The following is a 26,652-nucleotide window of genomic DNA, read 5'->3' as shown; positions in this document are numbered from 1 at the left end:
ACTAAGTCAAGTAACTTGTATTCTCTGTATTAACTTTAAACTTTTTAAGTTACATATTTTGTTTGTTAGCTATAAATTGCAGCTTAATATTATTAACGTTGAATCTAGGTACTTAATTAATCCAAATATATTTTTAATTAACATGCCTACCTTTGTCGAAAACTTTACTTATCGTTTTTTATTTGTTGTTATGTCAACAGATAGTCACATGACCAGGAAAACACCTGCCAGTTACTCCGATGGCGTATACATGATGTCCGGTCAAGACCGACCAAGCCCTAGAAAATTAAGCTCGTTGTTCATGAAAGGATCAGAAGGTCTGTCGTCACTGAAGAACAGGACTGCGATCTTAGCGTTTTTTGGTACGCAGAATACAAGACTATATAAAAAAAATGCCGGAACGATGATAATTTTATAAAAATTAATTGTTTATCATGTTGATAATCGGCACAGGTCAAGTCGTGAGTTCCGAAATCGTAATGGGCAGCGAAAGTGGTTGTCCGATAGAAGTGCATCCAATTGAAATCGAAAAGTGTGACGAGATGTACGACCACGAGTGCGAAGGCGGTAAATCGATACCGTTCCACAGAGCGGGTTATGACCGGAACACCGGTCAAAGTCCAAACACGCCGAGACAACAGGTAACCACAAGTCATACACGTGTAATATTTTACACTCTATGTACTTATATAAATTAATTTTATTTCTATTACAACGAAACCATCTATTTCAGATAAACCGGGTCACTAGCTGGATCGATGGAAGTTTTATCTATAGTACTAGTGAAGCGTGGATAAACGCCATGAGGTCTTTTAAAAACGGTACACTTCTCAGCGAACCCACTAATGGATTTCCGGTGAGGAACACGATGCGTGTTCCTTTATTTAATAATCCTGTACCCAATATTCTGCGGACGCTTAGTCCCGAGAGACTTTTCCGTAAGTGACTCATAATTATCCATCGATAATATCGACATTTAACCCATGTACTATATTATACATCGTAAATCGTAATAAGTACTCATTTTATGTTCTTGTAAATGGCATTCAATTATAACCTACCCTAAACCGATCGCGTGTATATGTTTATAGTATTGGGAGATCCCAGGAGTAATCAAAACCCGGCTTTGTTGTCGTTTGGGATATTGTTGTTCAAATGGCACAACGTGCTCGCCGATAGAGTGCAGCTCGAACACCCGGACTGGTCCGACGAAGAAGTATTTCAGAGAGCTAGGCGGTTCGTGGTGGCCACTTTGCAGGTATGTACTACGTCACAGTACACTAATCATTATCTGTACAATTATAAGTTTATCACCAGATTACTGAATATTTATAGTTTTATTTATTTATTTACCTTCGTTTTTCAGAACATCATTGCTTATGAATACATTCCTGCGTTCTTGGGGACAGAACTACCAGAGTACACGGGCTACAAGCTGGACATACACCCCGGTGTCAGCCACGTGTTCCAATCGTCAGCCTTCCGGTTCGGGCACACGATGATTCCACCCGGCATATATCGGAGAGACGGAAAATGCAACTATCGGAAAACAGCTATGGGGAATCCGGCTCTGAGACTGTGCGCTTATTGGTGGGATTCCAGTGTTAGTATCTATATTATAAACGTTTAATGTAAATAACATACTGATGACTCCACGCGTGAAAACTACTACCTACACTCCCATTACTTCTAACTATAACCTGGATCGGTATATAATAACTAATAACGTTCGAATGATGCAGGATGTGATGTCTGATAGTAGCGTTGAAGAGTTCATGTTGGGCATGGCTTCGCAGCTGGCTGAACGGGAAGACGCGGTACTCTGTTCAGACGTCCGTGATAAGCTATTTGGGCCCAATGAATTTTCCCGGAGAGATCTGGGCGCACTCAACATAATGCGAGGCCGGGACAACGGGCTAGCAGATTACAATACGGTAGTGTTGGCGAAAGAGAGAGAGAAAGAACCGCACATACTAGATGTTGTGATATAAAAATTGGTAATATTGATTATGGTGGCGTTTCCTAGATCAGAACGTATTTCGAACTACCCCGAGTCGAAAAGTTCGAAGACATAAACGAGGAGCTGTTCCGGCGCCATCCCGATTTGGCAGATAAATTGTTAAAAGCTTACGGTAGCGTAGACAATGTGGATTTGTATATCGGGGGCATGTTAGAGTCGAAAGACGGTCCCGGTGAATTGTTCACCGCAATAATCTTGGACCAGTTTGTCCGAATCAGAGAAGCCGATAGATTCTGGTTTGAGAACGATAAAAACGAGTGAGTCTTACGCCCGTTTTTAGTGAGTGGAAACGTTTCATTAAACATACTGAACTATTGTTTTCGCAGTATGTTCACGGACGAGGAGCTTGAATGGGTACGTTCGGTGACTCTGTGGGACGTAATAGTAAACAGCACTGATATAGAACCGGACACGATACAACGGGAAGTCTTCTTCTGGAACGAAGGAGATCCATGTCCGCAGCCAGGTCAAATTGAACCGTCCACATTAGAACCGTGTTCGTATCTAAAAGGATTTGACTATTTCGAGGTAATGTAAAATGTTAATTATATTGAAATGTTCAACCACTGTAATTGAGCTGTTTTTTGAATAACATGACGTCTAATAGCAAGTCTTATAAATTATTCCGATATATTGCATGATAAATAACAAGATAAACTTACTTACAACTTATATACATTGTATATTATATAAGTAATCAATATTTACTAATATGTAAAATGTGTTAAATGCGGATTTATATTTTTGCGTATGCGTATTTAATTACAAAACAAGTCTTGATAAAAATTGAGAATACATTATATAGTATAATATTACCTGAATTTAGTAATATTACTATAGTATAGGTGTGAATAACATTATTTTAATTTCTATTTATCAAAGAAATATTTTATAAACGAGAATTTATTATTAATTCCATTGTGTTATAATCGTAAACATCTAAAAAGTGTATAATAATATATATTATGTATGTTTATGGAATAATTATTATAATTCTCACAAATGTAAACTGTTATATACCAATTGCAGGGAAACGAATTGGCGTACATTTACGTTTGTATATTTTTGGGAGTCGTTCCACTCATTTGCGCTGGGGCAGGATACGGCGTCGTAAAACTCCAGAACAAACGCAAAAGACATTTGAGGATGAAGCAAGAAGAAATGAAATCGGGAAATAAATCGAACGGCATAATAGTCGAGAAGATGTCAGTGAGAGAATGGTTGCATGCGAACCACAGAAGGTTGGTGAAGGTGCGGTTCGGCCCGCAAGCTGAAATGCACACAGTAGACCGAAAGGGAGAGAAACTGAGATCCGTGAATTTCGCCAAATGTGACACGATAACCGTCGAAGAATCACAGGTAACGTTGAGTGCTAAATCAATCGTAACCATTTTTCGTTTTGATATACCTAGATGATGACCATCACCTCGAGTATATAAACGTGGGCACTTAACTCATAACCAAAAAGTTAGGTTAAAATTATTACCATCAGCTGTTTGGGAATTTAACTGATCGTAAAACTTTTTTCGACGGGAGCCGTTAAGGAATAAGAAAACAATGGACGGAAGCTATTTTGGATGCTCCGATTTTATCATGTAGATAGTATATATTTATTAAACAATATAATTAAGAAATAAATACTAATAATTAGATCATTATTAAATAATAAATTAGTGAATTGTGTGGATTTAGAACCTTTTAGTTTTCGTAAACTCTTTGAACTGTGTCTCTAAATGATTGTTTGCCATTTTTAAGTATACAGCATTAATAACTAAACATATATGTATACAATAAAATTAAATGGAATTTAAAAAATCAAGTCGGCACCTTTTGGTTCCGAGCCCAACTAATGCTAATAATGTAATATCTTAATGTATACAGGTGGACAGTAGCAAAAAAAAAACGTCCATTGGTCTTGATTAGAGTTCCAAAAGATCACGATATGGTGCTCGAGTTTGACTCTGTCGGCGAGAGGCGGAAGTTCATCAACAAGTTCGAAGCATTTTTGAATTCACACAAAAAACACTTAGTCACTCTACAGGCACCCAGAGACTTCCTGCTAGCCCAAGCTGAAACGCGAGAGAGGAGACAAAAAAGACTAGAACACTTTTTCAGGGAAGCATACGCGCTCACATTCGGACTTCGACCAGGTGACCGAAGACGAGGTGACGAAGATGGAGATGTAAATATAAAATTTCTTTTATTCTAACCTTGAAGTACTTAATTTCAGAATTTTACACTTTTTTGAGTGTACAAGACTTCTATTTTTATATAAAGTAAACATATATTGTACAAATCATGTTGTACACATTGCTGTAAGTTGATACAATATACAATGTTGATACATTATTACATTAAGCTAAAATCACAAAAAAATTTTACATTGAAATCTAATTTTATTAAAAAATATTTGGAGAATCATTTCTTAGTATTTTATAGTGATCTAATATATCAAAAATGTGTTTAAAGTGCTTAAAACCACGCATAAAGACTATTATTTATTTTTGTGGACAGTCGTCTGTACCGCTATGTGATTAAATTTGGCAGCTGTTGCATTATATAATATTACCTACATAGTTATTATTACAAATATTCAATAATGTCCATTTAACATGAACAAAATGTACAATTCAGGAATCTATACGTAACAAAGTAAATAATATATTATAGTGTAAAGTAATAAGGTATACACTACCAATAATGACTGACCTGATGTCCGATGCAATATTCATTATGTCTTGTTATAACGTGCGAATGAACAATGTACATTAACAGTTCATTGATCACAACTGAATTTTACTTTTACGATTTCACAGGTGGTCATGAGAACTTCATTATCAAAAGCAGAATTCGCGTCTGCATTGGGTATGAAAGCTGATGCGGTATTCGTCAGAATGATGTTCAACATCGTAGATAAAGACAGCGACGGAAGAATATCGTTCCAGGTTTGAACTTGTTGTCTCGTAATATTCATGCCATGCGTATATTAGTAAATACTACCATATTATAATATTATACTAAACTGCCTACATAAAATAGCCGTAGGGAAAATGCGCAATGTAATGGACGATATTATTTAATCAATTCGAATCATTTTTTTTCATTCAGTCATGTCGGTAGATAATATTTTTTTTTGATCCAATTAATTATTATGAACACTCTTGGACACATAATACTGTAAGACTCACTAATTTATTTCATTAAATGTTAAGTTAAAATAACATATTATTAGTACATTTTTAATAACCATTCACATTTTCATCACTGTTTCAGATATTTACTATTTTCCTTATTAACTCCATACAAATTACACACACGAATTTCATAATTATTAACAGTCGAATATTTTTGTTCATAGGAGTTTTTGGACACAGTTGTTCTTTTTTCACGAGGTAAAACTGAAGACAAACTTCGAATCATCTTTGATATGTGCGACAACGATCGGAATGGAGTCATTGATAAAGGAGAATTCTCCGAAATGTTAAGATCCCTGGTTGAGATCGCCCGGACCACTAGTTTATCGGATGCGCACGTCACAGAACTAATTGATGGAATGTTCCAAGTACTGATATAACAACAATAGTTACTTTTTTTTACAAATCTAAAATAATCTATTAAACTTGATTACCATAGAATGTGGGATTATCTAATAAAGATTTCATGACGTATGCAGACTTTAAACTCATGATGAAAGAATACAAAGGTGATTTTGTCGCAATTGGATTGGATTGCAAAGGTGCAAAACAAAATTTCTTAGATACATCGACCAATGTTGCGAGGTAAAGATAAGAATAGAAAATTTTTTGATTTTTTTCAAGAATATGATCACCGAATATTTTATTCATTTAATTTTTTTGCTGTAGAATGACTAGTTTTCACGTCGATCCATCTCTCCACGACGACAAAGGGAAAATCAAGAGTCGTATTGATTGCATTGTCACATACTTGGAAGAAAACAGACAAAATATATTTTATCTGTTCGTCTTCTATGTCATCACTATTGCATTGTTCGTTCACCAATTTATATGTAAGTGTTCCGATGATTTTCAAACTGTTTTTTTTTTTGTCTATAACTTTGCATTTAAATTATTATTCTATTCACGAACCCATTTTGCAGATTATTCGTTTTTGGCCGAACACACCGATCTTCGTCACATAATGGGAGTAGGCATAGCGTTGACAAGAGGATCCGCGGCCTCTTTGTCATTCGGGTATTGTTTATTATTGCTCACCATGTCGAGAAATCTGTTGACGAAGCTAAAAGACTTCTCTATACAGCAGTATATACCACTGGACTCTCACATACCATTCCACAAAGTGATCGCTTGCACTGCATTCTTTTTTTCCATCATACACACCGTTGGTCATATAATCAATTTCTATCATGTGTCCACTCAGCCATTAGAAAATCTTCACTGTTTGACGTCTGAAATACATTTTCCGTCTGACTATAAGCCAGGCATATCGTTCTGGCTCTTTAAAACAATTACAGGTACGAGAGCTCAAGAATAGTTTGTTAGTCATCGGTGGACGGTGCTATTGAAATCTGTTTCGGAAACATTATTACCTATTTAATTTCAGGAGTTACTGGAGTGTGCTTGTTCGTGATAATGATCACCATATTTACGTTTGCGCATCCCATCATACGGAAAAAAGCGTACACATACTTCTGGTCCACTCACTGTCTGTACGTGGCCATGTATGTACTCATGTTATTACATGGGTTAGCCAGGATAACCGGGCCACCGAAATTCTGGAAATACTTCATAGGTCCTGGAATCATATTCATTTTGGATAAGGTGGTGAGTCTGAGGACTAAATACATGGCCTTGGACATACTAGAAACTGAACTTCTACCATCCGACGTACTCAAAGTAAAGTTCTACCGCCCACCGAACTTTAAATATCTGTCCGGCCAATGGATACGTTTGAATTGTACTGCTCTGAAGTCTACGGAATACCATTCGTTCACGCTGACTTCGGCTCCACATGAAAACTTCTTGTCCTGTCATATCAAGGCGCAAGGGCATTGGACGTGGAAGTTGAGAAATTTCTTCGATCCAAGCAATATCAATCCAGAATTCCATCAGCCAAAGGTGAAGTCCTGGCATTATATATTACAATATTTTTGCTCACAATAATTTGGTTCAACAGACATTGTCAAATGCAAACATTTATTTATAACATTTTTGTCTCGTGCGCAGATACGTCTCGAAGGACCGTTTGGAGGTGGAAATCAAGACTGGTACAAGTTTGAAGTGGCAGTCATGGTCGGGGGAGGTATAGGTATCACTCCGTACGCTTCTATCCTAAACGATTTGGTGTTCGGTACGTCGACCAACCGTTACTCGGGAGTTTCCTGTAAAAAAGTACGTTACATTTTTTAATAGAAGTAGAATCACCTAAATTGGCTGATGAAATGTAAAATTTGTATTTTATTTGTTGATTTATCTATTTTAGGTCTACTTTTTGTGGATATGCCCCTCGCACAAACACTTTGAATGGTTCATTGACGTGCTGCGTGACGTCGAGAAAAAAGACGTGACTAATGTTTTAGAAATACACATATTCATTACTCAATTCTTCCATAAGTTCGATTTGCGGACTACCATGTTGGTACGTATAATATACAACACTTGCATGGCAATTACACAACACTTAACGTTTGCTAATATTGAATTCATGTGGTTTTTGTGTTGTTCCTAAAATAGTACATTTGTGAAAACCACTTTCAACGACTGAGCAAAATGAGCATGTTTACCGGGTTGAAAGCGGTAAATCATTTCGGTAGACCGGACATGTCGTCATTTTTGAAATTTGTTCAGAAGAAACATAGTTACGTAAGTATCTTTATTTCATCTCTTGTTGCGATCCATTACGCCACGATGGCGGCGGCTATGGTGATAAAAAAACATATAAATAACATGTTATAATAATAATAATAATAATCGTATCATAGGTAAGCAAGATTGGAGTGTTCAGTTGCGGACCAAGGCCACTGACGAAGAGCGTTATGACGGCATGCGAAGAAGTAAATAAGGGCAGAAAGTTGCCATACTTCATTCACCACTTCGAGAACTTCGGATAAACAGTCATCGTCTGGTTTTACTCTTACATTGTGATCTTTGGCCATTACATTTTATTCTTAGGTGCCTTATTTCCTAATTATTAAAATATTAAAAGTTGTGTAAAATACTTTTTTATTATTATTATTATATTTTAGAGTTAATTTATTTACTATACATCTACCATGAGTTCTTCATCAAACTTTGTAAAATACAATCATAACCTTTCGGTCATGTATTTCTGTGTAATTTCTAAACGAAAATAATATCAACGAGGATCTTCCCGACTTCGAATACGATTTAATATTTTACCACAATTCTAACTCAAAACTATAAATTATAGGACATTCTTCCTATCAAGCAACTACCGGTATAATATTAATATAATATAATATTGATTTAATATAAAGCCATCTGGTGTGGCGTTGACGGCGTTGTCAATACGATGTAGCTAAATTGCATACCTATTACGCCGTCCTGAAAATGGTATAATAATAATATAATATACTTTCATATTATGTATAGGATACAAAACATTTTGACTATAACGCCTATGGCTGTTTAGTATTTAGAGCATAATAATAATCGACATGTATTTATACGTTGCATTACAATACCTCTCTTTCGATTAGAGTTTTTTCAAATAAGATTTCATAATAATAATCATAATAAGTTATGCGCTGCCTTTTTGTTTACCCATTAAAGTGCCAATTTTTTTGAAGAATATAATATCCTTCATTTTAGATTCTGAGCGGAGCGACAAAGAAGCTAGTGGTTTTACAATGGTGTTTATTTTTTTTTATATATATATATATATATATATCCTGTATACAAAATTTTTACCAGAAGGAGTGCTTCGATTTCAATATATAGTACTTCATCTTTTAGCAAATTGGATCAAGATGGTACTTTAAAGAGGTCATTTTTCGATTTTATCAATAGTTATTTAATACCACGAGAAAAACAACCGAAAAATCACAAAAAACTACTAAAAATAGGATTTTAATTTCTAACGCTTTGTTTATCAGCATAGAAACGAATAAAAAATTATAATATTATAATATTAATTCAACTTCCATGATATAATAAATAATAACAATATAAAATATCCAGATTGACAAACCGTCTCCGCTCAGAATCGTTTTTCTTATACAATATGATATTATATCATTGGATTCAAATTTAATACATTCCATTATACAATGACACACTTTTAACCTACTGTACAGCAGAGCGACATCCACTTACCCGCTTTTTATTTTTTTTTAAATCACGATCATATACGTTTATACGAATTTAAGGAGTGTCACGTTATCATATCATTGTTTTTGTATTCTATACAACTATGTGGCTATATAAAATACTTTATTTAATATTTTAAGTATTGATTTGATTGCATAGCTGTGTCTCAAATAGTGTGGAACGAAAAAGTCAATGTGGTTAAGATTATCATATATAGTTAATGGTGACCGCTAAGTTCCCCTGTTGTACCCTAAGTTTAGCTACGGAATGGTATCCTAATTCCTAATTTTTGTTGTATTATTAATAAATATAATATTGTATTGCAAATGAATGGTATTATGGTCTGTGGATTAGATGATGAAAATGGTGAAATGGTTTGGAATAAAAAAAACCCAATATTGATGTAGGTACCTAAATAGGTATTAGAGCTAATTTATTGAAAATTCTGATAAATAAATGTAGTTAAATACAAGATTATGGGTTTTATTTATTTATTCACATTACCCCCACAATATTCAATTAATTTGAAAAACCAGATACGACTTGCTACTACCTACAGAATGAAAAAATACTAAAATGACTGAAAGCAAATTCAGGGTAAAATGATATGTACCTATACATATACCTACAAATATACCTATAGGTGTATCGAATCTATCATTGTTCCATTTTAATTATTTATGAATGAATTCCACACCGTTTAGCCATCCTCCAGTAGCTAATTTTATTGGTAATCATAAGAAACAATCCATATTTTATATTTTTGATATAAGTACCAGGCTTTTTTTGAAAACTATAACAATTTTGTTTTATCACTCAGAGACACACTCTAAGAGTGCAAATCAACGATTATTTGAATAAAATATTAGTTCTGCTAATTTCGAAATAATTATATTCTTTGTTCCTCCTGTGTAATCAATAAAAATATTTAGTATATTTAATTTATTCGTGAAAAGATAAACTGTATATAATCCTAACATAGCATGCCCTATTGGCTACAAATCAGCTAGGATTGTGTTCGACGGGATTGCCTCTAGTCTCTACTGAGGGTGGAGTAATGTAAATTAATGATCATTAGTACGAATACAAATGGCAAGGTTGGATTGTGTGATAAATAATAACTGTTGTCGCCTTTCTACAGTGGGTAGGTACTATTATAGTAGGACCTATTATCCAAATAGAATAATCCAAAATGGTGATAAAAATTATTACTATAATATATTAGGTAGGTACATACAAAGAAGCAAACGAATACCGGTTAGGTTAGGTTAGTTACTAACCTAACACCGGTGACATTATGTAACAATTAATTTTTTAAAGTGCAGAAATAAATATATTTCTTATACATACAATGAAACCTCGATAACTCGAACGTCTATAAGTCAAATTTTCGTTAACTCAAATTTTTTTTTGCCCCCAACCAAATCGAGTTATCGAGGTTCCACCGTATATATCTATCCATAATATTATAAAAAGATATAAAATTACTTTTGGTACCGATTTACCATTCTCGCATTGACATTTCTGTGTCGCGGGATCAACAGACTTGAAGACTAAAATAAATTATAAATCTATCATAATATATTCATTTTTACCGTTAAGTACTGGCGTATATGACCACAAATTTCATATTATGATTCAGGTTTCCAATATACACGTGTGCCGTGTACACGAAAAATTTTCAGCTATATGTCCAACAACACGGTATTGTGGTTAATCGTATAGACGTGTGGTAGCCTAAACTAACCAACCAAACACAGAATAGGATTTACGCTAACGTGTATATAGTGGAAACCCGCACTTTAGACAGGTTTACATGGCATAAATATTGAATACCATACGAGAATAATTTGATAAATTTGTTTATTGCGGTCGTTGACGGGTTCACACTACATCGTGTCGCAGGGGTGTGAACTTGCCTGTCAGCCGCACAAACGGGTCCTTCGTTAATTTCAAGAATAAAATATGAAAACAGACAAAAAAAGCGTGTTATAATATTATGATAAATTCTTAACACTGGAAAATACACGATGTGCGCATGCCGAAAATTAATGAAAATGTTCATTTTATTTTTGTTATCGGCTTATTCTATTTTTGTTCCGATTAAATAGGCATTATATTGTGTATAGTACCGAACCCATTATTTATTTTTATTACAAATGTGATATTATGTTAAATAATTTAAATAAAAAATGAGGCAATATAGTTTTGAATAGCCTTTATTTTACAATTTTCCATCCGATAGTTAGAACGACAACATTTCAACAAATTGCATAAAGTACCAGGCAGGTAAGAGATATTTCATTTTAATATCACTTGTACTTTAGTTACTAGGTAATTGAGACATTGAGTTTAATAGTTCTGTGGGGGCATTGTAAGTGGTTATTTTCACTGATATACCTATTAAACGACAGTAATTATCACGTAGTGAAATAATTTTGTCCCCAACTAAGTATACTATAGTATTTTAAATACCTGAACATCGTTTTTTCTTGATATTAGTATATATAACGTATATATTAGTATATATATATATACTCTAAGTTTAAGCCCATAGACTGAAATCCATTGAAAATTCTGGGGGGGGGGGGGGGGGGTAAATTAATTAAGGGTAAAATTCATAATATTAAAATAATTATTATTTAAATATTATGATAGTAATTGAAACATAAACTTCACTGCGTCGGATTTCTTATTCAATTGAATCATAACTCATTTTAACTGACTGTAAAGACGCATAAATACAACAACAAAAGACCATTAAAAGAATATAATTTATTCAATTATTGTAACACAATTGTTCTATTTCTTTTTGCAAATTTTAGATTCTGAGCGAATTTATTGATTTTACAATTATGTGTGTTTTTTTTTAATTTTTTAATTTTTTTTTTTTCATCTTCTTTTAGGAAAGTAAAAGTGCTTGGATTTTCTTCGACAGTAACTTTTCTGATAGAAAAGTGAATCTACTTTTCTGATAGAAAAGTGAATCTAGTTGGTACTTTGGGGGGGTCAAAAGTAAAAATTTCTCAGTAGTTTTCAAAAGCGACATGAAAAACAAAAGAAAAATTAAGGAAAAACGGGAATTTTTACGCAAAATCTATTTTTGAGAAAATCGATTTTGGTTCTTGGTGTGAATCTAAAACAAATGACCATAGGTACATGAAATTTTGACTGAATGTTTAAATCAGCATTTTCTATACGCCATAATATTTTCCAAATATTTTGACTTATTTTGAGTTGTTTACGGACATTTTCAGTTTCCATATATTTTAATTTTTTTTTCTACAAACATCAATAAAATTTTATTAAAAAAAGCTTGACATTTTAATACAAGGCTCCTACTGTATTGTTACAATGACATTTGAAAAATATTAAAAATCCTTAGTGACAGTTTTTTATTTATAAGCAATTAAAGTTCAAATATTGACAAAATACGGAAAAAATCACGAAAATTAGCAAATTATTTTGAGTTGAGAATTCATAAAAATTTTTCATTTTAAATCTAAGATTTGAAAATATATTACAATATTATCCATAAGTTTGTCTACTATTATCAAAAAAAAAATGTCTACAAAAAAAATCAAATTAAATTTTTATGAGCGTTTAAAATTCATATTTTTACAACATATCTCGATATTTCATGTAACGATTTTCTTATTTTGTTGTAATTAAAAAACGTATGATTGTAGATACTTGAAAATTTCACTGAATGTTTATATTAGATTTTCTATACATGATAAAATTTTGAAAATAATTTGACTCTTTTTGAGCTGTTTGCGGACTTTGTCAGTTTTCAAATTTTTTAGTTTTTTTTTCTATAAATATCAATAAAGTTTTATTTGTTGGTTAAAAAAACCGTGAACATTTAATATAAGGCTTCTTATATATCGTTCTAATAGCAGTTGAAAAGTATTAAAAAAACATAGGCACAATTTTTTTTATAAGCATTTAATGTTCAAATGTTGACAACATTTTTACATTTAAAATGAAATAATTAATTTGGAGTTAAAAATGTAAAAAATGTTCAACTTTTATAGCTAAGGATAGAAAATTGAAAACAAGGCTCCACGTAAATATGTTATATATAAATTACTTTATTCACAATAATATCATCAAATATACTTGGTAATATCATATGCTGACTGACCGTTTTCGCTTAGAATCGTTTTTCTTATACAATGATATTATATAATTGAATTCAAATTTAACACCATTTATTACAGTGACCCACTTGTAACCTATTGTACAGCAGAGCGACATCCACTTACCCACATTTTTTAATTATGTACTTAGTCATTGTTACTTGTTAGTATGTTTTACAATATCCTTTTCAATATTTAAATTTTTTTTTTATAACAACATAATATACTATACAATTAGTAAATCTATATCATATATTTTCACATGAAACACATCATTTTAAGGGGCTAAGTCTCTCATTTCCGCAAAGCTTAACAGTCTGACTACGAGACAACTAAAATCATATTACTATGGAAACGCAAAAACTATAAAATAAATGTTATTTTTTTTTCTTTGTTTAATTTTTTTAGACCTAAGTCACGATTATTGGATTTTGTAACATAATAATTTAATTACATAAATAAATAATTAACGTGACTTTAGTCACGATTATAAGATTTTGTAACATAATAATTAAATCGCATAAATAAATAATTTAAAAACTGAATTTATCTTTATATTATAGAATTTTTATTTTTAATTAATAATATTATATTAATACTTTATTTATTAAAAAGCAGGCAAGTGGGTACCGTTCTACTGTACGTAAGATGTCGAGTGGGTCAGGAGTGAGCCAACACAAATATTTATAGAAATACATTAAATATTTTTGGTATGATGTAATTTAAAATCTTCTTATAAATATTGTTCTTCTGAATGCATACCAAGTAGCCAAATCCCTAATTGTAGTCTGTAAGTGTTGAACACTTTCATGTGTCTATATATTATATTTATATACCTTGAAAGCAACAGTGCATATTAACCAGACATAAAAAAACCTTTCAAGTACATGAAGTTCTAACAATCAATAATAATTCATTTTTTTAATAACTATTTTCTACATTATTATCATTCATTTTTCCCTTATATTTTGTAATAATTCTCTATAATACTCAACTTTTGGTTGTGTGGTTACATTTATGTGTGGAAAAGTAATAACTAAAAAAAGCGGGTAAGTGAATGTCGCTCTGCTGTAAAGTAGGTTACAAGTGGGTCAATGTATAATGAATTGTATTAAACTTGAATTCAATGATATAATATCATTGTATAAGAAAAACGATTCTGAGCGGAGACGGTTTGTCAATCTGGATATTTTATATTGTTATTATTTATTATATCATGGAAGTTGAATTAATATTATAATATTATAATTTTTATAATTTTTTATTCGTTTCTATGCTGATAAACAAAGCGTTAGAAATTAAAATCCCATTTTTAGTAGTTTTTTGTGATTTTTCGGTTGTTTTTCCCGTGGTATTAAATAACTATTGATAAAATCGAAAAATTACCTAAATATAAAGTACCATCTTGATCTTATTTTCTAAAATATAAGGTACTTATATATTGAAATTGAAGCACTCCTTCTGGTAAAAATGTTGTATACAGTATAAAAAAAAATAAATAAACACCATTGTATAACCACTAGCTTCCTCGCTCCGCTCAGAATTTAAAAAAATAATAAAATGGTACAATATTCATATCATTGGTATTCCATTTTGGTATAAACATAAAAAAAACGCAGGACATGAAGGCACATGGCCATTAAAAACACTATACGACACGACAGAGTCAAACTGGGTACTGGGTAGGCAACAGGCCAGTCAGTGATTTTAAGACTTCGGGCCATCTTTTCCGAAAATTAATAAATATAATAAAGTAAATTTCTTTTATCAAAATACTATTATGTTTTCTTACCAGTTACCACACTTATTGTTGACTATTTATTACCTTAGAATAAGTCTGATAATAATAAAAAACTAGCAATAAATCTTAGTTATTTTTCTATTCGACGGCCTCGATCACGACCTTGTTAAACGCTAACAGATACTTCCAATTACAGAAATACCTAGGTACTAGCCAAAAGCATGTCATCGTAGTTCCGCGTTTGTGAGTCAACCTTTGAGCGTGATACAGCCATACAGGCAGTTAACTTTGTGGATAACATTTATGCGAAAATGGAGAAATAATGAAGAACATACACAATAATGAAAGTCAACACCATAGAATATATTATTCTATGTCAACACCGTACTGACATTGGATTAGTATAATACTGATGCTAAATATTAATATCCAACTGGCACCCACTTTATTGATTAAATTGTTTTTATTTCTTAATATATAATAATGAATGTATGTCTGCATCCTAATTGCGTGCCAAAACTGAAAATAGGGTAGAATTACGTGCGAGTTTTTTATTTAATTCCACCCCCCCCCCCTATAGAAAATTGTTTAATAATGACAACATTTTGATTAATAAATTATTTTCAGATAAAATTTGTCAAAAATTAATTTTAGTTACCCCCCTCGGGAAAAAAATTCTGGATACGCCATAGATCTTAATAATCTTTATATTATAATATTATATATAAAATATACTTAGTAGGTACTTTGCTAATTTTTTAATAGATAATTCAATAACAGAAAAAGACCTAATATATTTGAAGCATATACGAATATAAATTGTAATAATAAATTACATACGTATCTGGTATATAGGTATAGTAATATATTAATAAATAAATTATTATTATAAATATGATAAATATTTTTTTTGTTATTGATAAATTATAGATAATTATAGGTACTTTATGAAGTAATGGACCGAAAAATCATAACTATTAAGTAATAATACAGCTAATATTCTTATCGTTTTTTGATACATTAATTTTGTTTTAATACTGCCCTGTATGACCTAATCTGAAAATATTATATTAATATATAATATACAGGGAGATTTGTTTGATGTAGAACACTCATTATTTTAAATACTTTGAATGTTTTCAAAAGTATTATTGTTACATTACTTACTAAAGTCATTACCAGATTACCTACTAAACAACATTAAAAAAATCTTTTTACCAACTGTTGATATTATTTATTTACTTTCTTGTCGAAATAGATTTAACGAAATTTAAACTAATATTTAATAAGTTAAAATCAGATTTAGGTATGCGTATCAAAATACACCAAAAAATATTCTAATTCAGAATATGGGAATAAAAAAGGATGTTATCGTTAAAATAATGAATATCTTAAAAAAAATTACGATGAAAAATAGTAAACAATATGGGCATGTCGGTACCACTCTGCTGTACATTAGATATCGTGCAGGGGTCACTGTAATAGTTGTGTTAAATTCAACACATATTCAATGATATTACATCAATGTTTAAGAAAAAAATTCTGAGCGAAGACTGTCAGCTTATGTTATATACCCACTACAGTCGAGTCACTATCGAGTCTGTATTAGTAATATTTAATAATACCGTAGGTTGAACTAATTTTTATCAAAAAAATTGTGTTTGAAAATATCATTGTGTGTATAAAATATAATAATATACATTGAAAATTTAAAGACCCACGGATAATATTCTTGAATTATAACAAAATAACTAAAATTGTTTTTTTTTTCTTAAAATATATTATTTTATCCTGCAAATGTTAACGAAAAAATTTAAATGGCTATAAAAAAACTGTGTTTATATATTTTGAGTATTATCAGTACGAACTCCTTATGAGAATAGTAACCTTGTAATAGATTTTTCTACCCCTAGCTATAACCATTTGAATTTATATATTCTATTTAACATTTTATACATTTTTAACTGCAAAATGATTTGCAAAATTTCTTGTTTCTGACAAATTTTATCAAAATGTAAACTTCAAATGCTTATAAAAAAAAAATCGTGCATATGAATCATTAATATTTTAAATTGCTATAATACCAACTTATGAGGAACAATGAATTAAATTTCAAGCATATTGAGTTACCCATAAAACAATAACAATTTTGTCAAAAACTGCAGTTATTACGAAAAAAATCCCATTTTCCTTATTTCTTTCCAATTATAAAGAAAAATACTGGGAATTTTTCAACTTAAATCACTTAAAAGTACTAACTAGATCCAATTTCTACCAGAAACCACCCTCGAAGTTGAAAGTCTAAGAATTGTTCCCACTTCTTATCGTGTATAGTATAGCCAGTGTAGGTACACTGTATACAAACACACAATATCATTGTAAAATAAATACATTCATCGCCCCACTCAAAATCTAGAATATAGTTTTTATTTTGTAATGACTTTGAAGTTCGAATTGCATAAAAAAATACTATCAACAACTTAAATGCTTAATTATTTAACTTTGGCGAGTATCCTACGTCCTACTTGGTTTTCTAAGAAATAATAGTTGATCTACCGGATTTTCTTTTAATAAGTGACCTGACCGGTTTTTGATCAACTTTAGGTATAAATAGACAGATGGGCACCGCCAGGGTGTACAGTTGTAGATGTCATGTAGGTGTGAACTCAATGATATTAAAATATAATTGCTTACGAAAAATAATTCTAAGCAATGACTGTCTGTCAGCCTATATGTTACTAGGTAAGTATATTTTATGATATTATATTGCTATAAATTTAATTTATTTTATGCTATAAGTAATACGCAGTTGTTACTTGTTAGTAATACATTTTTTCATTTTTATATTTTTATTATCTTCAAGCATAAACTATTATAGCTTAACAGTTATAATATTTAAGTAATGGTCATAAATGCAAAAAGTTTGAAAGAGACTATTTGCAGAATATAAGATAGTTAACTGTTTATACAAGTTATAAATATTATAAAAAAAAAAATAATAATAATAATGGAAATATAAAATTTAATTATTTATTATAATACATGGGATATTGTTTAATTTGAATATTTAAATTATATTAAGGTGGGAATAATGAGTAGTAGTAGAGGATAAGATTAATATAATGATAGAGGGATACATTTTTTTGGCTACAATCGCCAATAAACTAAAATATCTAATTTCATCCTAATTTGAATTTAAATTGTCAATAAAAAAAAAATTGTGTTTATATTTTTTTTGGATTTTTTGTTTAGAGTATAAACCACTTATAAGAAACCTTGTTTTAATGCATATTATAGCTCAACAATATTCAATAACAGCATTCTTAAAACTATATCATGCATAGAAAATGCTAATTTTTACCTATGGTGAAAATGTCAAGTATCTACGGTTATTCATTATTGAATAAATTACAACAAAATAATAGGTTAACTTTTTAACGGGTGAATATTCAATGTCATAAACATTTGAACTTCATAGAACATTAATGCAAATTTCCAGTGAACATTTTTTTTCTGTTAAAAGTAAAGAATCGTGTATTTAATTTTTAAATCTTAGATATAAAAAGGACATTTTTTATGAATTCTTACTCAAAATTAAATGCATATTTTTGCATTTCAAATTTTTTAACGAACGATGTTTATCTACAATAATAAAAAAAATACTAATAAAAATAAAAATTATTTATGCCTATAAATAGCTCAAAATGTTAAAATATTTTTCAGCATTTTAAGGTGTTTAAAAAGGTGCAGTTAATGCTGCTGATTTAGTGCAAAAACTTCCATTTCCCTAAATATCTGTTTTGATGCTAACTTCTAGGAGTTTTTTATATTTACCTCTTAAAAGTACCAATTAGATTCAATTTCCCCGTGAGAAAACATACAAAAGTTAAAAATCGAAGCATTATTTTGACTACTTATACACACACAAAAAAATTATAAAAATTAAACAGTAAATACACATAAATCTAACTAAACGTTTAGTCCCCTCTATAATTAGAAGAAAATACATGTATTTCGATCCCTTCGATGAGCTGAAATGTGTGACGGTGGGAGACATATTACAATCTAAACTTTTTTTGCCAGAACATCTATAATTAGAATTTCTTTATTATATATATTTAAGCTTAAATAAATTTTTTATACCTAGCTATTATATAACGATTATGTATAAATATTAAATAACCTAATTGACGTACTCGTGATCAAACTAATAACGACAGCGATAAAATATTAGTGTAGTTTATTAGTTTCGAAGTTATCAGTAAGTTAAATAACGCTAGGACCAGATTATAGCCAACAATTTATCACAAAAAAAAAAATAACATATTTATTAAATAACATTTCATAAATCATAGGTACATATATAAACATATACAATAATAAATAATACAATGTTTGTAGGTAATACAATTTTCCACCTCTCTTTAATTCAAATTTTTTATTTTTTCCCCTCGATTATTCAAACACTCGGTTAATCAAAAACCTCTATAAATCGAATTTTTAGCTCAGTCCCCTGAATTTCAAATTATCGAGTGACGACTGTATATGAAGAATTTATTGACTAAGTGTTGTGCAATAGCTAAAATTAGTTGGATATATTTATTTAGCCTAAATCATAGTATCTTTATATCCTATCTAGATAAATTACAAAATTGGTATCTATAACTGCCATCCGTAGACCTTATACTCCTCAGTATAGATGGTATATGCCCATCTAAGATTGAAATTATAGCCATGTACAGTAATGTACATGATAGTTTAAATTATTTAACATTTATTGAAAATTATCAGTGATTTAAATTAAACTAATATTAATATTGATATGAAGCAAGAAAAATATTTGTTATTAAATTATGTTTTTTTAAGAATATGATATAAAAAAATATCTTATTTCTACCTAGATACCTATACGGCTATATTGAGTACATTTTTTCATTATCTATACATATCTACATAATTGTTGAGTTGAGATAACTTATCTATACGTAGATAAAAATATAATCTAAGCATAACACTATGAGCACGGTACAACTCCAGATAATATAATGTTCCCTCGTAATTTGATTGATACATGTCATAGGTCAAAAATTTATCATTTTTATTAGACATCAGAAAAGTGTAACCTATATAAGGTTAGTATAATACATATAATAAATTAAGATGTATTATTAAGTAAAAAGATATGCCTCATTATTAAGCATTAAATATGCATTTATTTTATAAAAAAAATAAATATTTAAAAAGAACGACAACATCTATAAATGTTATCTTCTATCATCTAAAGTAGGTATTCTAAACTAAATATTATTTTTATATACAAGATTATATGTATATAATCTTAAAATTTAGTAGGTTTCCTGCTAAACGAATGGCTATAGTTTAATTAAATAATGATTATGTTAAAAGAATCACACTGTATGTAATATGTTACAGCGACGATGACTGCACTTAGCAGTAGGTAGTATTGGCAGTCAATATTTAACACTCGTTCAAAACACTTGGATACCAACACACAGGTAAATTTAATGTTCGTTATTAATTTTATAGATTTGAAATAGATTTTACTGTTTTTAATATACATTTATTGCGCCGATTTCAAGAACTATATCATAATTTATATTAATATGAACTAAATAACTAACTATAACTATAACTATAACTATAGCTATTAACTATAGTTAAAATATTACAGCTAAGCTTGCAGAATAGTTTTCTAGGAAATCAAACTGAAGAATAAGATTAATCGGTAATAATATGTCTAGTGACAATGGCCGGACTAGTTTGTATACTAAGTTCTACATACCATTTCAGGTAATATATTTGAACAATTATGTTTTTTAATGATATTCGTTTTTATGAGTTTTAATTTTAGATAATTGGATTAACACTAATATTTTATGTATACCATTGGATTGTTCAATATCGAGGAGGATTTAGTATAACTGACCCTAAAATAATATTCAATTGGCATCCATTATTGATGACAATTGCATTCATTTATTTATTTGCAAATTGTAAGTTTCAACAAAATATATTCTTAGAATTTATAAAACATAATTGTTTAAGATATTGTGTTCCAAAATGTAATTAATATCATTAAGCAGATTCAGAACTTGTATAATATGAAGCCCCGGATTACCGAATATATGTGAGGTCTAATGCATGTGCCTAGGGTTTTGCAATGTGCGTTTTGTTTCTATTAAAAAGTAAGAACATTCCGAAACTGTAATTATCAAATTAGTTTAATTACCAACCATGTAAGATGTTAGTCCGAAAAAATCACTCATTATAGCACAATAATTATTAGCAACAAAACGTTTCAAAATTCAAATTTGTCGAAGGTCTATCAAAATGTATACAATGTTTGAGGGGTTGGATAATAATGATAAATTTAATTTATAAAATAGCATTATAATAATAAAATAAAATGAAGTTAACAAGTAAATGCTGTAAAAAATATTCAACATTTTTAATTTAAAATGCTCCAATTTTCTAACCTAACCTAACCTAACCAAAATAGATTTTGATGTTATATTTTGTGTTATTTACATTATTTATTTTATTTTCAGCTATTCTTCATTATCGTACATTTCAGAATAATACGAAACGAAAATTAAAAAACCAACATGCGCTTATTCATGGTTGTATATTAATCCTTATCGTAGTTGCTGGATTTGCTGCTTTTGTTTCACACCAATATGCTAAACCTCAAATTCCTCATTTGTATTCTTTACACAGTTGGTTAGGAGTTGTCACTATTGTAATGTTCTTATCCCAGGTAAGTTTACCTAATACATAGAATAATAATCTTTATTTACAGAATTCAATTCCAATTGGCAATTACCATATTAAAGAGACATTGCGCAATGTAAATAGTTTATAAATATTAAACATGATGCAAATTTTAAATTAAAATATAATATATCTAAGTATTTAGTATAATAAGTATATGAAATGTAATATACAAACTCGACCATAATGAGTCAAGTATAAGTATATAGCATATAACTATATTAATAAATAAATTAAATATAGTTTTAAATAGTTATAACTGTAATGAAAATTCGTTGAGAGAGAAATTTAAAAATTGTATATTATCTTTTATAGTGTTAGCTATATAGGATGACGTAACACTGGGATTTGTTGTCTCCGTCTTATAAATGCGTACCATAGGGAATGTACGCTCGGGCGCTCAGCAGAACACGTTAATCTTCGTTGGTCTAACAATTAGTGTGAATTGACCTATTATTACGATTTATGAAACTTGATAGTAAGTCGGTAAGAACATTATCTGTGTTTGTACATGGGTTAGCAAATTTTGCCTTTTGCATATATAATATAGCGTACATTTATAACTCAGTTAAAAACTTTATTTTAGTAAAAAAAAACCAACATACAAATACATATGATGTTCTTACCATCATGTTTCATAACAGGTCAATTGACAATATACTATAATTTTTAAAAGTGATTTACTGAGCGTAAATTTGCTCTGTTACGCACTTGAAGGACGGAGTTAAAAAATGCTAGTGCGACGTCCTTTTAATACATTTGCATTGAAAATTCAATAATTAATTTCTTGTAGTGTTTTTTAGATAAAATAAGGACTTATGACGTGATCCTATAAAGTTTATTTTAAAGTTAATACGTTTCAGTAATTCAGGGCAATTGATTAAATTATTTAGTAATTTAAATTGATTATTGTTAAATATACCTAGATAGGTACTATTTTTAAATTTAGTAGATTATCTACTTAAATAAGTAGATAAATCTACTTCAACATTTATATACTTTGAATGTGGAATTCTTTAGACACGAAATTTAAATGAAAGAAACCGAAGAAAGTTATTTTGAATTTCAGATAACATATGTAATTTACTTCAATAATTCTAGTGCCAAAAATGACTATAGGATATTCGTATTCCAACCGTGGCGAATCAATGAGCAATAGGTATAATAATTTTAAAGAAATCTCGTCCTAAAAGTCCCTATACAGTATACAGATTAATTGCCTAATTTCTGAAATGCCTTTATATATGAAGTCAATATATGGTTAGGTGCTAAAAGACAATTTTGAATCAAGATTAATACCAAAATCGTTGTACTGCTAGGTCATTTAAATAATAGTTTACTACGATAGCATTGTCCTTTAATAACGACGAAATATTTGTACATTTATTTACTCTCGTCGCTCAAAAATAAATTATTTTTTACATATCAATCTTGGTTACCTACCTATATTACTTATTATTCAAATCAATATTTTGCAAACATTCTATACATTTTAAATTTGTAATTCTTTTTTTCCTCAAATATATAATATATATTCTAACCTCTGGTACCTATTAAAAAAGTTTAGAAACGGTCATTGGACTAATTAGGACTAATAAACGATAATATGATATAATTAATGAGGTGATTAAATATTTAAATATATTTTACCTAATAAATGTGCAGCAGTGTTATCTGTTATATTGTTATAGGTAGGTAAAAAAATATTCAAACAATAATTAAAGCGTTTCCGATTTTTTTGAACATCTTATATAATATATATATGTATATATTGTTAATAATATACATAATATTGCATTTTTAAAACTGTAAATGTGTTATACTCTACAGCTTTTTAGTGGATTCTGGTGTTTCTTGTATCCGGGATCAGCTGAACGACATAGAGAAGCTTTGGCACCGTATCACGTGTTCTTTGGTATTTCCATCTTCGTATTAGCAGTTGCAACTGCCGTACTAGGATTCTGTGAAAAAATTATTTTTTGTTTGTACGTGTTATTTATTTTTGACGTGGTTGAACGTTTATTACAATTTCACTATTCTTCCAGGGACAAACAATATAAACTGCTCCCGGCAGAAGGTGTGCTTGGAAACATTTTAGGTATTCTATGTGTATTTTACTGTTTATTAGTGGTTTATATGATTACCAAACCTGAATTCAAGAGACGCCCTAAACTAGAATATGAGACTCTACTTAAATAAAATTTTAGAAAATGTAAGTTGTAAAGTTCTGTTTTTTGTACACTCGAGTAAAATAATATTTATTTATAATATTATTATACTAAATATCGAAATATTTATAAACCATAGAACAAATTTTTTTCATTTATTCGATTTTGATTATTTTTATATTTTAGATGGATGTATTTGCAAATTTAAATTGTCATTAATATTTTAATTTTCGTTCAGTATTAGATATTTATATTGAAAATTAAAATGTATAATTATTAGCTGAAGAAATCTGTAATTAATAATTAGGTAGGTATTTCAGTACCTACTAATTACTTTATATATAAGTCAGTGTCGTACACAGATATTTTCAATGCGTTACATACAAAGTATATTATATATCAAAATATTTTTTTAATTGTATTCAATTTTATATTTCTATATGCGTAAAAAAATCAAGGGGAGGGGGCAACCTTCCCACCCATGTGTGTACGCCGCTAATATCAAGAACATGCACAGTTATGAGGATCCATATGCTATCGAAATTGAATATTGTAAAGATTACCTATAGGTATTTTAAATTATATAACAACGACTAAAAAATGTTTATGATGTTGTATAGTATTGATAACGAAGTGATATATTTTATTATTTCTATATTTGTAATTGTAATTTATGATCATAACTCCGCTGTACCTAAATTATAATAAGTGATATCTAATACAACTGATAATAAATGTTATATATAATATTAAATATGTTTAAATTATGGCGAGTTGTTATTTAATATTTATTATGTATAATAATAATCATTAATCAAAAAACTGTTGTCCAAATTCACAAACTGCACTAAACATACATTAGTTATTAGTACACTACAATCGTTGGTTCAATATTAACTTAACTATTACAATGTTGAGCTCTGAGTCTTTGACTTTCTTATTCAAAAATCTAAATCCCAGTCGAACACTTACACCAGGGTTTCCCAACCGGTGTGCCACGAAATTTCACGACTATTAATAAACGTTTACGTAAAATTTCGGTAATTGGTTAAAATAGTTTTAACGATTCTCTTATCGGGATATTGTTCAATATTTCTTATTAATTAATTTAAAATGTTAGTCAGTTAGTATGTATTATATTGTTTTTCCATTTCAATAAATTAAATATTTAGGATAATTATAATAATATTTTTTTTCTATCCTTCCATTTTAAATTGTTTGCTGGTAATATTATACTGATTTACAACTACTTTGGTATTAATAATTAATATGATGAAAGTCTAGTATAAAAAAAAATATGTATACATACCTATATAAGTCAGTGACAAGTGTGCCGCGGCTAAATATGGGTTGGGATTAGTGTGCCGCGAGGGAAAAAAGTTGGGAAACGCTGACCTAGGTAGAAATGTAAGTATAACGTTATTCACTTTTTAGATTATGAACTTTTTTTTATAATGTACATATTTAAAAAATAAATAAAAAATACAAAATTATGACCTAATAGTTAATATAAAATATTCATATTAAATGTGCTATATGAATCGGTGTTTTTTTTTATGGCGACAAAGAAGCCGTTAGGTAATATACAATAAAAGAAGGTGGGATGTGGGAATGCACACACTGCAGCCGACATCAGATGGCCGACATCAGTGTTGTCAAGTTGGTGGGGTTTCCACCAAATCTGGTAAGTTTAAGGATTTCATGGTGGGAAACTGGGAACTATTGTACTTGGTGGCTATTGTAATTTCTGGTGGTTTCGAAGGAGTTTTCGTGTAATTTTTGAAGAAATTTGCTTAGCACCTAACGACCTACCTAAATACCTAATGCTTTAATTTCACTATATTTACCTGTGTTTGTTTGCGATCGAAGGTTTTTTCATCGGTCACTGTTTTCGAGGACTAAATTATTTTAATAATACTGATAGCTGTGATTTAAATTATTATATTTAATCGGTCTGAATAGGTCCATTTCAATGCCCCCCCTACTTTCGAAATTTGAACTTCTGACTACGCCAAACGTTTGTGCATCGTTTGTGCAGAAATGTGCACCAAGTCCAATCGTTTGTGCACAAAAACTGAAAGCTCTATCCCTAAACCAAAATGGGGGGCCATTGAAACGGTAACCCCCCCACATTGAATATTTGGATTTTTGAATGTGCCAAACGTTTGTGCATCGTTTGTGCAGAAATGTGCACCAGGTCCCGACGTTTTTGCACAAAAACTCCCAGCGCTATCCAAAAAACAAAGTGAGGGCTATTAACACGAGGGTCCCCCTTTTTTGAAATTTTAAATATTTGTCATATTAATAAATGTTGTTTACGTACCTAATAGGTTTAATAGAATTTTACTATTGCCATGTAAACGTCTAGAAATAGTAGAGCAGTAGGTTCATAATATATTATATTTAAATATTGTATTATAATAATATGAATAATATAATAATACTAGCCGACCCGTCACAGCTTCGCCCGTGATTGGTTGTT

At 29.8% G+C, this 26,652-nt stretch overlaps 2 protein-coding genes across 6 annotated transcripts in view; both read left to right on the top strand.

Annotated features, from left to right (window-relative positions):
- The window catches only part of LOC132944752 (dual oxidase), a 51,170-nt gene extending 42,847 nt beyond the window's left edge, over positions 1 to 8,323 (top strand). Inside the window, exons 3-22 of the mRNA XM_061014236.1 lie at positions 201 to 362; positions 454 to 641; positions 734 to 938; positions 1,092 to 1,258; positions 1,367 to 1,603; positions 1,743 to 1,934; positions 2,027 to 2,277; positions 2,347 to 2,548; positions 3,050 to 3,389; positions 3,913 to 4,202; positions 4,837 to 4,965; positions 5,379 to 5,582; positions 5,654 to 5,799; positions 5,884 to 6,047; positions 6,138 to 6,512; positions 6,602 to 7,116; positions 7,225 to 7,389; positions 7,481 to 7,636; positions 7,732 to 7,860; positions 7,980 to 8,323. Coding sequence (XP_060870219.1) covers positions 201 to 362; positions 454 to 641; positions 734 to 938; positions 1,092 to 1,258; positions 1,367 to 1,603; positions 1,743 to 1,934; positions 2,027 to 2,277; positions 2,347 to 2,548; positions 3,050 to 3,389; positions 3,913 to 4,202; positions 4,837 to 4,965; positions 5,379 to 5,582; positions 5,654 to 5,799; positions 5,884 to 6,047; positions 6,138 to 6,512; positions 6,602 to 7,116; positions 7,225 to 7,389; positions 7,481 to 7,636; positions 7,732 to 7,860; positions 7,980 to 8,108 — 4,346 coding nt within the window. The 3' untranslated portion in view covers positions 8,109 to 8,323. The remainder of the gene's footprint in view (positions 1 to 200; positions 363 to 453; positions 642 to 733; positions 939 to 1,091; positions 1,259 to 1,366; positions 1,604 to 1,742; positions 1,935 to 2,026; positions 2,278 to 2,346; positions 2,549 to 3,049; positions 3,390 to 3,912; positions 4,203 to 4,836; positions 4,966 to 5,378; positions 5,583 to 5,653; positions 5,800 to 5,883; positions 6,048 to 6,137; positions 6,513 to 6,601; positions 7,117 to 7,224; positions 7,390 to 7,480; positions 7,637 to 7,731; positions 7,861 to 7,979) is intronic.
- Positions 8,324 to 17,857: 9,534 nt separating this feature from the next.
- On the top strand, positions 17,858 to 24,937 carry LOC132945351 (transmembrane ascorbate-dependent reductase CYB561-like). 5 transcript variants are annotated; one of them, XM_061015065.1, is made up of 8 exons: positions 17,858 to 17,952; positions 20,644 to 20,726; positions 20,903 to 21,021; positions 21,083 to 21,224; positions 21,780 to 21,988; positions 23,833 to 23,987; positions 24,048 to 24,214; positions 24,357 to 24,937. In XM_061015065.1, the coding sequence occupies exons 3-7, from the start codon at positions 20,965 to 20,967 to the stop codon at positions 24,199 to 24,201; spliced, it is 717 nt and encodes a 238-aa protein (XP_060871048.1). In that variant the 5' UTR covers positions 17,858 to 17,952; positions 20,644 to 20,726; positions 20,903 to 20,964; the 3' UTR covers positions 24,202 to 24,214; positions 24,357 to 24,937. The 5 variants fall into 5 exon arrangements, with proteins under 5 accessions (XP_060871048.1, XP_060871049.1, XP_060871046.1 ...); XM_061015066.1 differs by having other exon boundaries at positions 20,920 to 21,021; positions 24,048 to 24,937; XM_061015063.1 differs by having other exon boundaries at positions 24,048 to 24,937.
- The last annotated feature ends 1,715 nt before the right edge of the window (positions 24,938 to 26,652 follow it).

The sequence above is a fragment of the Metopolophium dirhodum genome, chromosome 5 (assembly GCF_019925205.1).
Source record: "Metopolophium dirhodum isolate CAU chromosome 5, ASM1992520v1, whole genome shotgun sequence".
NCBI lineage: Eukaryota > Metazoa > Arthropoda > Insecta > Hemiptera > Aphididae > Metopolophium > Metopolophium dirhodum.
The sequence above is the reverse complement of the archived record's forward strand: the minus strand, read 5'-3'. Positions and strand labels throughout refer to the sequence as shown.